Consider the following 14,848-nt stretch of genomic DNA (forward strand, 5'->3'; position numbering starts at 1 on the left):
ATACTGCAGAGTTTGATGTGAAGTGAAAGTCGCTCAGTCGTGTCCGAATCTTCCATGGAATTCTCCAGGCCAGAATACTGGAGTGAGTAGCTTTTTCCCTTCTCCAGGAGATCTTCCCAACCCAGGGATCGAACCCTGGTCTCCTGCATTCCGGGCGGAGCCTTTACCAGCTGAGCCAGCAGCGAAGCCCAAGCATACTGGAGAATCTGTTTGGACCAAATTCTCAAATATTTCAAGACCTGGTCCTCTATTTGGAGTGCTTCACGCTGGAGATTCCTTCCTCCTCACCTCCCCCCCGCCCCTCAACCCCAGCCAAATTGCCTCGGTTTGGTGGAAGGGGAAAGGAAGCGATCAGGACGTGGAGGAGAATCATTTCTCCGAGTGAGCGCTAATTTACCCGCTCTGGCACCGAAAGGGTTACAAAGACCGGGGTGGGTGGAGCCCGGCCGGTGCCACCTGCTGCGGGGCGGCCCGGCGCCTGCGCCCCGGCCCGTCGCCGGTCTACCTGCGGGGGCCTGGCGGGGGTGGGGCGCTTGCGCTCTGGGCCTTTTCCGCCGGGGGAAGTCTCGCGGGGGTGGGGCGGGGCGGGGCCGCGCGCGCAAGTTCTCGCGGGACCCCGAGGAGGAGCGGAAGCTAGGCGGCTGTGCTGCTTCAGCTACCGGACGGCGGCGGCGGCGGCGGCGGCGGCGACGACGGGGAGGACTGTGGCGGTAACGGCGGCGGGGACAGGCGCTGCCCTCTGGGAGCCGCAGCGGCGTCGGCAGCCGCTCGCACCGCTGAAGAGGGGCCGGCCGGGCCAGAAGCCGAGCAGCTGCGCCACGGTGAGCGCGGCCGGTGGCGGCGCCGCTGCCTCGGTGCCCCGTCCTCCCCGCTTCGGTAGCGGGAGTTGGCCCGGGGTGGAGGGGTGGCCCGGGCCTGGCGAACCGGGGGCTGCTGGGCCTGGAGGTCGGGAGAGTGGAACCCCCGGGCTCGGAGCTCCACGTTTCCCCTTTTGGGGCGCTTCCTTCCTGGGCACCGTTCCTCCCCTGACCCTGGACAGAGCCCCAGACCGCGGCGCAGGAGGACGGGGTGGGTGGGTTCCTAATTGAATTTCACGCCTTTTCCGTGAGGGTTTTGCGCCGCAGGGGCCCGGGGAGAAGAAGCCCCAGAGCACCGGGCGCTCATTCCGTGAGTCAGTCTGACTCGGCACCGGGAGGCGGGGGGTTCGCGGCGGTTGCGAATGTGGTAATTGATGCTTCTTCAACCTGCTCGGCCACCACGTCACCATCTCCGGGTGTTTGGGGGCCGAATTTTGGGAGAAAACCCACCACTCCTATTAAATCCTGTGAGCGAGGACGTTTGCTACCGGAGCTAGTCGAAGTGGCTTTGTTTCTGTCGCGTTTTGTTTTTTTGTGGGGGACTACTCTTTGAAAAAAAACATTTGTCAAGAAAAATAAGCAGCAGTTCACTGGAATGCTTCGAGGGGAGATGGGAGGGAATCCCTGGTGTTTTTCATTTTGCAGCGCTCTCCGTGTATCTGATGGTAAGCCCTGTGAGTTACAGCTTATTTAGGGAGTTAAGTCAAGGTTGGCTTCACGTACAGTAACAGTATAATTTGCAGGGGAGCCCAGGTGCCCTCGAAGTCTGTCTTTGGGTACTGTTGATTCTCGGAAAAAGCGAGAAAGACATGTGAGAGAAATTAGCGTTAGTCTCCTTGGCTTTCTAGTGCCTCTTTCGCTTCCCTGCTACCCAGTTGTCTCGTTCTATTTCTCTCTTTCCACTGCGGACACTAAATGCTTACTTGTATAATGCAAGTCACTTGCCCCCTCCCCCCCGTTTTTTTCTTATCTACTTCCCTTTCCTCCTTATTGTCCCCTCTCTGGTACAGTTTTTTGAGGTTTCGGTCTTTGGCATAATTTGTTTTCTCCCTCATTTAAAGATCCCGTGTCTCTCCCGGGAAGATGCCCTCTTTCTTGCTTTATCCTTTAGTTTTGAGCGTTCACTGTGTTCCTGCAGCCAGCCAGAAGGGTTGCTAGAGAGCCGTGCGAGACTTAAGTTCTCCCCCCTGGGAACTGGGAGGTGCGAAGGATTGAATTCAGCCATAAGTAATCAATACTGCCACTAGGCCCTAAGTGTAGCTTGATTGTGCTTCTGTGTTTTATTTGTTTTCTTCGTGTTTAGGTCACGGTTTTCTGCCTGTTCACGCTTCTCTTCCTATGTCTCTGTTAGTGAAGGAGATTGGGTCACTTTGGGGCTTATATTGGCTTATAGTGGGGGTGATGAATGTTCAAAGGGAAAACCGGCGATAGCCCTGTATTACAGTAGAATTAAGATAGCCTGATACATTTAAGGAAATAAAACTTATTTAGACCATTGATGAATTAAGTAAAAGCCTGTTGGTGGTAATAGTGCTAATCTGTTCCTTACCAGGCTTCTGAGACCAGGCGTCTTTTCCTGCATCTGTTATAATCAGCCTTCTTTGTTGTTGTTGTTTTTGCAGAAAGAAATAACTTTGTTTGTTCTGTTACTCCTTCTTTTGTTGAGAATTTTCTGAATCCCCAAATTAAAAAAGGTTAATTCTTGTAATCAACTTTCTTTGATACTAAAAGCAGGCACTGAAATGCTTGAGGCAGTTTACTTACTCAGCCAGTGTATACAGATTTGAGGGACTGCTAGGTTTTAAATACTACGGTTAGAGATTTTTCTGCATGATTCCTGTTATCATGTTGCATGTTGTACAGCAACAGCTCTAGTTGTTACTTAGAAGAGTAGTAGATTTTGGAGAAATGAAGTAATACGGAGTAGAGACCCATCTTGTCCATCCTGAGAGAAACTAATAGTTACTTCCTTAATTCAGAAGAACTTTCTGGCAATCTTGAATTCCACTGAGAGTCTTTGGTTCTGTTTGTCAAAGTTGGCTTTTTCCCAGTTGTGCCAAGTGAATATGTTTTCACTCTGTGCAAAGACATGGTAGTGCACGGTCTGAGATACAAAGTTTGAAATCTGGTGGAGAAGCCCTTACAGTACAGCCTTGTTTTGTTTTGTTTTAATGTAGCATGCATAAGAGTTACCTGTGGGACTTCCCTTGTGGTCCAGTGGTTAAGATTCTGAACTTCTGCTGCAGGGGGGCGAGGGTTCCATCCCTGGTGGGGGAACTAAGATCTCATGTGGCGTGGTGAGGCCAAAACAGAAAACATTACCTGTGAATCTTGTTTAAAATTAGGTTCCGGGGCTAAGGTCACACTACATTGCAGAACTCCAGAAGGTGCCTCACAGTGAAGCAGTCTCTGAATGGGCTGATTCTGATGTAACTGGACCAAGGGCCAAAATTGTTGTTACAGGATGCATCTGTAAATTCGTGAGACTGCAGTGTGACTTTAAATTTCTCAACTTAAAATTACACTTTATGTAGACAGTAAACAATTAAAAGCCTAACAGAATAAGTGACTACAGATGTGATCAGTTTTACATGTGGGAATATTTGTGCATTGTTAGGACTTGGATTTGGGGCTTCCCTGGTGGCTCAGCTGGTAAAGAATCTGCCTGCAATGCAGGAAGCCCCAGTTCGATTCCTGGATTGGGAGGATCCGCTGGAGAAGGGATAGGCTACCCACTCCTGTATTCTTGGGATTCCCTGCTGGTTCAGCTGGTAAAGAATCCACCTGCAATGCAGGAGATCCCTGTTTGATTCCTGGGTAGGGGGGACAATCCCCTGGAGAAGGGAAAGGCTACCCACTCCAGTATTCTGGCCTGGAGCATTCCATAGACTATAGTCCATGGGCTCTCAAAGAGTCAGACATGACTGAGTGACTTTCACTTTCAGGACTTGGATTTGGAGCTGTTGAAGTTTATATTTACTGGTCAGTGTGCTTAATTACATCCGACTTTTTTGTGACACCATAGACTGTAGCCCACCAGGCTCCTCTGTCAGTGGGATTTCCCAGGCACGAATACTGGAGTGGGTTGCCGTTTCCTCCTCCAGGGGATCTTCTCGACTCAGAGATCGAACCCACATCTCCTGCATTGTGTCTCCTGTGTTGTAGGCTGATTCTTTACCACTGAGCCACCATGGAAACCTATATTTAATGGGACTGTTAATTTGCCTACCAGAGCGTTCTCCTGAGTCTGTGTGTAGTTGGAACTCTAGATTTACTGAGAGCATGTGGGATGTTGAAGAGGGACTAGTGATGCTGGTTAATACCTCTTAGCGCTTTACAGCAGGGACTCAGCCTTTACAGGTTTTTTAATTAGCAAAATGACTTTATAAGGTGTAGGTGCTGTGATTTTCTTTATTTTCCAGCTGAGGGACACTAGGAATTAGAGAACGTGAGTTATTTCTCCAGTGTTGCCCACCCAGTTAATAAGTGGTAAAGTGATAACTAAATCCTGGTCTAACTCCAGAGCATCAGGAAGGTTTTGGGTTTTGTTCTTTCTAACTACAACAGCAATACATGCTTATGGTGAAAACAGTGAAAGTACAGTTGAGGCATGTGGTACAGCAAGTAAAATATTCTGTCTCACAAAAATATCTCTGTCTTACTTCCAGAGATAGTCATTGTTAACCTTTAAAATGTTTAAATAACACACTGATATAATTGTTTTATAGAAATGGAATAACTAATTTTTCTGCAGTTCTTTAAAGACATGAGCATATGTCTTGGTGCTTATATAGAAAGGTATTTCTTAGTTAGCTTCATGGATATTGATCAGGGTTATATGTATTTTGCACATGGTATTTGTGTCACTGTTTCAGTGAGATAAATCTGGAACGTGATATTGCTTGTTCAGGGATGGATAGATGTCTTAAAATTATCAATAAATGCTATAAAATTACTCTCCAAAAAAACTGAATTAATTCCCTGCTAGAGTGTGGACTGTAACGGTTTTAATAATTGTAATCCAGTTCCAAGCATATTGTTAGATATATAGTAATTCTTTAAAATGTTAATAAACATTGGATAAAGAGTCTGAGAATAGTATTGCAGAGACTGGATAAATCTTTTAAAAGTTGACAATTAGTAGGTGAAAGAAATCTCATTGTTTAATTTGCTGGGGTTTTGGGGATGGGGTGTTTTTTGTTTGTTTTGGCTATGCTATACAGCTTGGGAGAGAACAGTTCCCTGACCAGGGTTTGAACCTGGGCCATGGCTATGAAGGCCCTAATTTGCCATTTTAATAATGAAGATAAACATCTGCTAAGTAGATGTCCATTTTAAGTAGAGTCCATTTTAACTTATTTTTGAGTGACTTACTGTCAGTCTCTATGGAGATGTCAGCTCCGGGAGTTGGTGATGGACAGGGAAACCTGGTGTGCTGGAGTCCATGGGGTCGCAGAGAGTCGGACATGACTGAGCAACTGAACTGAATGTCAGTCTCTATCCAAAGCGCTTCATGTATGTATATTATCTATATTATCTAATTTAATGCTTACTAAATCAGTAGGTGATATTATCTCCATTTTTACAGAAGAGAAAACTGAGGCTTGTTTAAAAGGCTTATTCAAAATTACGGCTGATATGCATCAGGGTCAGTACTTGAACCCGGGTCAGCCTGCCGATGCAGGCATAACACTAAGCTATGTTGGTCCAGTGCCCTGTATTTTATTTTCTATGAATTTTGGGAAGGAGAGAGTTGCATAGAGAAAATAAAATCCTACGAATACCTTTGTGTGCCTGTGTGTGCTCACTCATGTCTGACTTTTTGCAACCGGAGGGACTGTAGCTTGCCTGGCTCCTCTGTCCTTGAGTTTTCCCCAGGTAAGAAAACTGAAATGGACTGCCGTCGTCTCCAGGGGATCTTCTGACCTAGGGATCGAATCTGAGTCTCTTCCATCAGCAGGTAAATTCTTTACCGCTGTACCACTTGGGAAGCCCACAAATACCTTTAGGAGACTGCCTTTTAGGATGCGGTGCACATTGCTTTAAATGAACAACTCCAGCTGCACTCACCGCCGTTTTAACATTGCTTGAGATGGGCTGTAGGGTGTGGGCTGGTTACAGTTCAGACACACTCTCATCAGGCTTTAGTGTACTCCCAGTCCATTTTCCTGGGGAATCAACAGCAACATACACTCTTAAAATCATTATACATTGTGTGTACTTTTAGATTGATTTCTTTTTAAGTAATTAGTGTGGCGTACGTGGTAGAATTTGTTTCTGTCTTTAGTGAAACACACCCTTTTGAATTTCTTTAGCCTGGGTTCTTTTCTGTGGCTAGCCTAACAGGCTGACCTCCTCTCGTTTACTGTGTGAGACACTAATTTTTATTTGGCACAGCTACAGAGCTACTGATTGGTTTCATTTCTATTCAGCTGTATCTTACAAAGCAATTATTGCTTGAAACACAGTTTTCATGAGTGTTAGTCTGTTTAAGCTTTCTACAGAAAACCTAAGGTAGAAAGTTGAGTATCAGGAAAGCAAATGTTGAAAACCGTCTTGATTTCTAGGGTCTGGCTGTCTGGTCACACTGCAGTTGTCTGGAATCCTGAATGACGAAGTTTATACCCCGTGACGCATAGTACCTTTAGAGCCACAGTGCTTTGGGTTTTTGTCTGATTACTGTTTTTCAAAAATGAAACTCTTTAATTTTTTTTGACCTGTCCCAACAGTCAGACCTGGAGACAAGTGAAAATAAAGGATCAGGTCAGGGTAGGGAAAAGGGTATGGAAAATGTTGATAGGCGTGTAGCAGAGATTTTTTTGGAGAAGCTGTAAAAAAAATTTTTTTAAAATGTATACTCTGAAAAGTAGGCAGAAAAAGGAGAAAGTTGTTACTGCCGGGAAAACTGAAAGATTGTACCAGAAAGGAAGACTGGTTATCATAGGTTATTTAAATCACCAGTGAACTATATTTCCTAATGTAATAGTATGAAAAAGTGTTAGTTGCTCAGTCGTGTCTGACTCTTTGCCACCCTGTGGACTGTAGCTTGCCAGGCTCCTCTGTCCATGGGATTCTCCAGGCAAGAATACTGGAGTAGGTTGCCAGCTGCTTAAACCAAAATGTGTGGCATTATAGGGATGGGCTGTTTTCGCTCAATCGTGTCTGAATCTTTGCTGCCGTCTATGGGGTCGCACGGAGTCGGACACGACTGAAGTGACTTAGCAGCAGCAGCAGCAGCAGCAGCAGCAGCAGCAGGACTGAAGCCCACCAGGCTTCTCTGTCTGTGGGATTCTCTAGGCAAGAACTATTGGAGTGGGTTGCCATTTCCTACTCAAGGGGATCCTCCTGACCCAGGGATGGAACCCACGTCTCCTGCTCAGCACAAATTCTTTACCACTGAACCACCTGGGAAGCTATAGGGATGGGGCAAGGTGAAATTGGCAGGGGTGAAACAGCTGAGTCCTTGTCTTTTAGGTGACAGGTGATGGCTAGAATAAACTAAGAAACAGCAGCAGAAGCATATTATTTAGAAATAGTAAACTTAAAGAGAAACTATAACCAAAATTGAGGGTCCTTGCTTGTGGGTGTTGGGTAGGGAACTGTTCTTTTTAATAAGCCTTTTATTTACCCTGACTTTAAAAATTACGTATATGGATTCATTTCATTAAAAAGTAACTATGGTGAGTGTAAGTAAAGGGTGTTTAAGGACACACAAATACTCTGAGACTAGTGTTCATTTTTTTATACATATATTTGCTGGGACTCTTTCTTTGCTTTCCTGTCTTAGAGCCAGCACAGCATAATATATCCTAGGTATGGCCTGACTGAATAAACATGAGTTTAGTTTATTAGTTTACCTGCCATGGAATGTTTGGCCTTCAGAATTCGACTGAAGGACTTTTGTTGCCTGGTGAGTCTCTCCTCCTTGGTAACACTCATTTCCCTGTAATCTTAATATTCCCAGCTGGTTTATGCCTCAGTCTTTTTGCAGCTATGCTTGATTAATGCCCCAATTGTTAACTTTAGAACAAAAGAATGATAATCACTCCTGCCCCTCAAATGAGTCCTCTGCTAGATAGTAATTATCCACCAAAGGGTGTCACTATAAATAATCTGTCCTCATTCTGCCAGGGTCATTGTTGTTTTCTGCTTTTATTTAGCCTGTATGAAAACAGTGACTGGCCAAACAAGAACGGGGCTTCATTTTCCCTTAGTTGTGCAAAGGCCAAGGTTGTGTTTCAAATTCAGGGCTCCAAACTCTTCACTCCTCTGTGGTGATTGTACTGCCCAGGTTCCTTCCCCATCACCTGGTACATGACCCAAGGGTCATTACAGCGTCTTTGCCTGCAAGATGCTGTTTGGATCAGTTTAGTACTCCTCTGGCTCTGAGGAAAGCAGCTGTTCTCAGGGTAACTGTGAGAGGCTTCTGTTTGGCCTTTTGGCACCATTTCCTAGGCAAGCTATCTGGCAGCTCAGATTCTGAAAAAGGGATTGCTTTCAAGTGTAGATCAGGACTTAACTGTGCTCCTTAGGCTAGTTAGGAATGAGTCAGGCTGCTTCTGGAATGCTGAGCCTTGGACGGCTGTTTCAAGGGCTGTTGGGGCCCCTGAAGTCTTGGGGGTCTTGGTAGGGGAGCCCTGTGCAGGAGTCCGTCTCCGCCCACCAGAGATTCTGAGCTCTATCTCCTTTCTCTGGTCACCTGAGCTTGCCCATCACGGATCGCGAGTGCAGAGCAGCCAACTGAATAAAATAGTTCGCACGGTCATGCTCCCACTTTCTAGGGGAGACGGAGGTTTCGTTTCAGAAAACAGTTAAAGCAGCCCGGGACCAAACCCACGTTGCTGCCTTTTGACTGTGGAGAAGGGGACCCAGCTTTTTCAAAAAACCGGATCGGTTGGTAGGAGAAAGGAGGGAAGGGGCCTGTATCACTGAGAAGAGTTAGGGGGCCATCCCCTGGGGCAGGCCTTTCTTCCGGTGGACTGCATTTCGTGCCTGGAGAGCAGCAGAGGGTCGAGGGAGGAAAGGCGGAGACCACCGGGACTCCAGCCGGTTCCTGCACACCGAGCACACCCAGCGGGAGGGAAGAGGAAGTGTGATCGGGAAAGGCCCGAGCCGCCGCCGCCATTGGCCGGCAGGCCTGTCAGTCGCCTGGGGGCTGAGGCTGAAAAGAGGAAGAAGGAGCTCGGGGCTCCTGCCTGGAAGGGAGGGCGGAGGGCTGAGCCCGACCGAGCCAGGGGGCGTGGGGGCTGGGACGGCAGGCCGACGGGCAGGGCGGGGCTGCCTTCGATCGGGCCACTTCTCTCAATCTGCGCTCTCCTGATTCAGGGTGGCATTGTGTGTCCCGGCGTGCGGGAGCCAGTCCCCGAAGAGAGGCGAGGCTGAGCCCAGAGCGCTGGGTCGCTTCAGCAGGGAAGACTCCCTTCCCCCCTGCTCCAGGCTGCTGAGCCCTGAGCCCCGCTCAGAATGGAAGCCATCGCCAAATATGACTTCAAAGCCACCGCAGACGACGAGCTGAGCTTCAAAAGGGGGGACATCCTCAAGGTAAGTACTTATGCCCAGCTGGCGGTGAGACGGCCTCTCCGTGTGCTCACCTGCCTTCTTTTGCCCTGATAACACACAAAGAAGCTGTGCTTGTCCTTGTTTCATTGCCCACTTTAACATTTACCATCCTGGGTGATTTGGAAAGCTAGATACCTGGTGGAATATCAAATATGACTTCAGGTGGTTGGGGTGATGTATGGTCCTTAACTGCCTTTGTGTGAATGCCTAAGTATTCATATTTGCTTGTTAATATTGGTAGTTCATGTAGAGTTTTTTTTTTTTTTTTTTAAGAAGGATTTGTGAAAAGCACTCAATTAGTCTTATTTTTGGAGAAGGAAATGGCAACCCACTCCAGTATTCTTGCCTAGAGAATCCCAGGGACGGGGAAGCCTGGTGGGCAGCCATCTATGGGGTCGCACAGAGTCGGATATGACTGAAGCGACTTAACAGCAACAGTCTTATTTTACGTAGTCAAAAGATTTTTGCATTCTGGAATGTGATTCTAGTAGGTTAGAAATTAATTTACCCTACTTTAGAGAGGGTTAGAAGTACATGGCAAAACTTATTCAAGAACCTCAGTGTATTCTTATTCTTTGTGAAACAGCCAATGGCGTTCTAAATAACAAGGTTCAACTTGCTATTGTACAACAGAAATCGATTTTCTTGAAAGAAACTTGAGCAATTACCCCCATATTAAGACACTTAGTTGCACGAAAGAAACCTGCTGACAATTTAAAAATAAGCTTCTTTACAGTTTGCAGCTCATTTTGAGCCGCACTATTTACCTGAGATTCGCCTTCCACTTGGCACGTGTTAATTAGGGTAGCATGATGGCAGCTTGCCCTTTTGGATACGTAATTCATTTTTACACGGGTGGGTGTTATCGAATAGTGCATCAACCCTGGGAAAAACCTAAAGTTTAATGTTTGAGTCTTCACTGTGTCTTCAGTTTTGACTTTTTTCCACTGACCCTCAGTCAGATGGTTGGAATTTGCCAACCAGTTGCTTATTACTCTTGAATGAAATTATTATCATTTTATAAAGAAGAAAGTGGGAATACAGAAGTATGATTCTTTATCAGAGGGCTTGTGGCTTGTTTTTGAGTTTTGTGGGCCTGAGGAGAGTCCTGCTCTGGCTACCGGAGGCGCAGAGTCCTGCTCCTAAGCTACCTGCACGGTGGCTTCCCTCATGTTAGAAATGCAGGCTGTGCTTCATAGAAGGTGATGAAGAGCCCTGTAAGGAGAAGGAGACTGCGTGTGTTCTCTTCAGCTGTTTTTGCGATGCCAAGCTTTTTGACAGTATTCTCAAAGTAAGCACGAAATTGTCAGAAAGCAGACAAAACCAGCTGAGTGAAATACTATACGTCGTCTGTTTCTGTTTCTTTAGGTAGAAATCACCAAACTTAGACCCTAAATTATTCTATCATTGAGGTACAGAGGAAATTGATGTTTTCTTAGGTGATTACTATTTTCAGCAGATAGCCTTCTCCTGATACCATAATAAGATTGGCTCTTCAAAGAGGAAGAAAAGAAGTCAAGTAGCCACATTTGTCACTTGTGCAAAAATGCTTTGAGGGGGTTAAGCTTCGGGTTTTTGTTTGTTTACTTAAATACAAATTGGAGGTTTTTGTTAAGCTTACCCTAGAAACTTGAAACTTGCACCTGGAAGTTCATGTTTTTCCTTTAAGTCTATCCAGCTGCACATTTAGCACTGAAGCAACAGATCAAAACAAAACTGTGAGCTTGAGGTCTGTTTTAGAGAATTTTTAGGTGAGAACTTTCCCTGTTGGTACTACCACTGAAGTGAGTCTTGATCACCTTAAATCAGTAAACTTCTTGTTGTTTAGTCATTAAAGTTGTGTCTGACTCTTTGCGACCCCATGGACTGCAGCACGCCAGGCTTCCTTGTCTTCAGTATTTCCTGGGGTATTTGCGCAAACTCATATGCATTGAGTTGGTGATGCCATCTAACCATATCGTCCTCTGTTGCCTCCTCCGCCTCTTGCCTTCAGTCTTTCCCAGCATCAGGGTCTTTTCCAGTCAGTCAGCTCTTCACATCAGGTGGCCAAAGTATTGCAGCTTCTGCATCAGTCCTTCTAGTGAATATTCAGGGTTGATTTCCTTTAGCATTGATTGGTTTGCTCTCTTTGCTGTCCAGTGACACTTGTTCAAACTTCTTGAACAAGTGTAATATCCTTTCCCATCCCACAATGAGTTTGATACTGTAAATTTTTTATGAAATTTTTATGATGGAGGAGAAAGTGAATCAGAGTGCTCACATTTACTTTCAGAGTGTCTGGGGAAAGAGAAAATACATATGTTTGGTTCTTTCCAGTTTGGCAGATAACTGGCATATGAAGTCATAATGCCATTATTGCTTTTGAATGGTAGCCGTTAGCTGTTTGTTAGTAATCTTGTGGCTTTACTCCAAAAAAAAAAGAGTGACGATACAGTAGTTGCCCTTTGTCTCATAATTCTGTGAAACACCTGAGTGAAGAGAAGTGCTTTGTCTTAAATGCTATTATTTAAAAAATAATTTTTTTTTCTTTTGATTATTAAAGAATAACTGGCTTCATTTGGGTGGCTGTGATTTGTTTTGCTAACTCTTTAGGTTGTTAGTTGTGAGCTAAATTATGGTTAGAAGTGGCTGGAAAGCATTGACCAGATTCCCTCGATTGAAATAAGCATATATTTTCTCTTTGTTGATAAGAGGGATACATACACATGGGCGTTGAATACATTTTATTTGAAGATAATGAAATAGAAAGGGGCTTGGCCCTCTGCCTCTGGCTAGAGTTCCTGGTTAACTTTTGGTGGGTGTTGATGCCTGTCCTCCAGCACACCACTTCGTTAATTTCTATCTGTGTATCGATTTGTACTGCCCTGAGAAAAGAGAACAAGTTAAAACGGCTTTTTGGAACCCTTAAGTAAGGCTTCAGTATATCTGCCTTTGTTAATTTCCCTCTGAAAAAAAGCTGTCTTTTTTTTGAGGCGGGCCAGGGAGGGCACTGGGACATAGCGAATGAAGGGAACTGCTCTGCTTCTGCAGTTTCAGGTCTTACACGGCTGCTGCTGCTGCTGAGTCGCTTCAGTCGTGTCCGACTCTGTGCGACCCCATAGACGGCAGCCCACCAGGCTCCCCCGTCCTGCAAGGCTGAAAGGAACCTAAATTTCACCCCCATTGAAGGGCAGCCTTGAGATAGCCCCAGGGGTTCTCCACTGGGGCCCTGAATCCTCTGCCCTAGAATACACAGAATGCTGAGCTTATCTGAAGTTGCATCTGCCTTCTAGTGGCTTTTTTGTACCTCTACTTCAGCTAGGAATTAAGAGACTGTTTTGAGCTCTCAAACCTGGGCTCATTGCATTCTTGAGCTGGATCCTTATTTTCTAGAGACAGACCTTTGACTCTTGAAGAATACCAGCAGTAGATCATCTCATGATCTTTGTCTGGCACGAACCTCCTTTCCAGGTTCCTAAACTGCTTCAAAACTCGGTCTTGGTGGCTTTAAAACTCGTTCAGTGCTGGTGGCCCTGTTTCACGCTTACATAGCATCTCCATGAGCCACATTCTGGGGTAAGTGGCCTTGAGAGTTGGGGGGAAAATAGATGTACTTTGTCCCTTCAGGAACTCTAAAATAAGAGAAATGAGGTAAATATGTGAAACTGTGCAAGAGTGTGTAAAATTAGAGGATCTTCAGAACTGGAAGAGACATCCGTATTTTACAGGTGAGGAAATGGTGGCCGTGGAGGTTAACGTGGCACAGCTGTTAGTGCTGAACTGGTATTTGAGAGAATGCTGAAGTTGGGTCACACACTTTAACTGCCAGTATAACTTAGAGGGAAAGAGATTGGTAAGGGCTCAAGTCGGAGAGAGCTGCGTGCAGGAGGCGTGACTTGCACTGGTCCTTGTGTTGAGCAGGGGGAGGGGGAGCGGGACTGGGCTTATTGTGTTTCAGACAGGAATGTTAGAATAAGATGATAATCTGTGACAGAATGGAAAATAAGATAGAATTGGAGCCAAGCAAGGAAAACTCAGTAAGAGTTTGATCTTGTCCTTAAGCCTCTGAAGGTTATTAGCTGATGATGAAAGTATTCTCTGTGTAAATCTAATGATTTCTAGGAGGGGAGCCTGGAGTCCCAGCCTCCCTGGTCACAGTTATCAGGCTGTGAGATATGGGCCTGCACAGGTATTGGAGACTAGGAGTGAAGGACAGGGGTGCTTTGAGTTAAAGGAAATATAATGGGATTTCTGCCTGTCAAGGGTGGTGGTGGGGGCATTTGAATACATTTCCTGTGTAACTGAGAAAAGAATGTCCATTGAGTATGCTCCTGAGAACCAGGAACATGAGCTAGGGTTTGATTAGTTAGAGTTTTCACAACAGCTCGTAAGTCCTGAATTTCAGTGCACAAGTCTCATTTCAGGTGTTTGAACATCATACCTAAAAAATAAGAAGATAGGGTAGGGTTTTTTCCTTCAGTGTTTCAAAATGAGCATATTGATATCGTTTTTGAAGTATTTCTTTGCCTATTGATAAGAATTGTTACCAGTCTTGTTAACTAAACTGAAAATGTTGCGTTTAACCCTTAAGAAGGAGGGCAGTTTGCATTCTCTTACAACAGTTTGCCTTTCATTGTATGTATTTCGCCCTCTGCCATCTGAATGGACTATTTCTAAAAAGGTGCTAAGGATGAACTTTCAGTTCCTGTGCAGTGTTCCTTTTCAAGGGAACTGGGGCCCGGGAAGGTGGGGGAACTGGCTGAAGACCAGTCATCGCTGTTTGGAGAAAGAAGTGTCTAAGGAAACACACTGTTCCTTTGGGGTCTTCAGTTCTGACCACATGAGCCATTATAGTTGAGTCATCATTGAATGGCTACTGTTGATGGGGCATTTAATGTGTGCCTCAGAGTTACATGTGAGTTCTGATTTGGGGCATCGAAAGGTTGGCATTATTAGTGCCATCTCATGGGTGCAGAAGTTAACTAATGGGCTCAGGTAAGAGGCAGAGCTGGGGATTGATCTTCAGCTGGCTACAGTACTTCCCCTGCAGTACATTAATGCCCCTGTTAACCATCAGGTGTGAGTAAACCAGAAATGGAAACTTATCGGTAGTCCTGAATTGCTCACCTGGGAGGCACGGACAGCCGTCTCATGGCACTGTCTGTGCGTAGTGACATATTAGACATCCTACCTAAAGTAAGCTGAGGGTAATAATAAAGGAAATGAGGTGGGGAAACGGGCATTTCGCCTGTCCGGTGAGAAGAGCTGATGAACACTGGCCCACCCTCTCTTGGCGAGGGTGTGAGGATATGGGTTTGTCGCCTCCCGCCAGTAGAGGTTTGTGTGAACACAGTTGGTTTTTCTCAACAGTGGCTTGGTGATACAGGTTAGACCATAAAATGACCCAGCAATTCTGCTTTTAAGAATTCAGTCTTAAGAAAATTCACACACAT

General features: G+C 45.7%; 1 protein-coding gene across 1 annotated transcript in view; it reads left to right on the forward strand.

Annotated features, from left to right (window-relative positions):
• Positions 1–629: 629 nt before the first annotated feature.
• GRB2 (growth factor receptor bound protein 2) overlaps positions 630–14,848 on the forward strand; it is a 64,458-nt gene continuing 50,239 nt past the window's right edge. The window contains exons 1-2 of the mRNA XM_052657353.1: positions 630–821; positions 9,183–9,398. Of these exons, the coding sequence (XP_052513313.1) occupies positions 9,321–9,398 (78 nt within the window). The 5' untranslated portion in view covers positions 630–821; positions 9,183–9,320. The remainder of the gene's footprint in view (positions 822–9,182; positions 9,399–14,848) is intronic.

Source organism: Budorcas taxicolor, chromosome 19 (genome assembly GCF_023091745.1).
Source record: "Budorcas taxicolor isolate Tak-1 chromosome 19, Takin1.1, whole genome shotgun sequence".
Lineage (NCBI taxonomy): Eukaryota > Metazoa > Chordata > Mammalia > Artiodactyla > Bovidae > Budorcas > Budorcas taxicolor.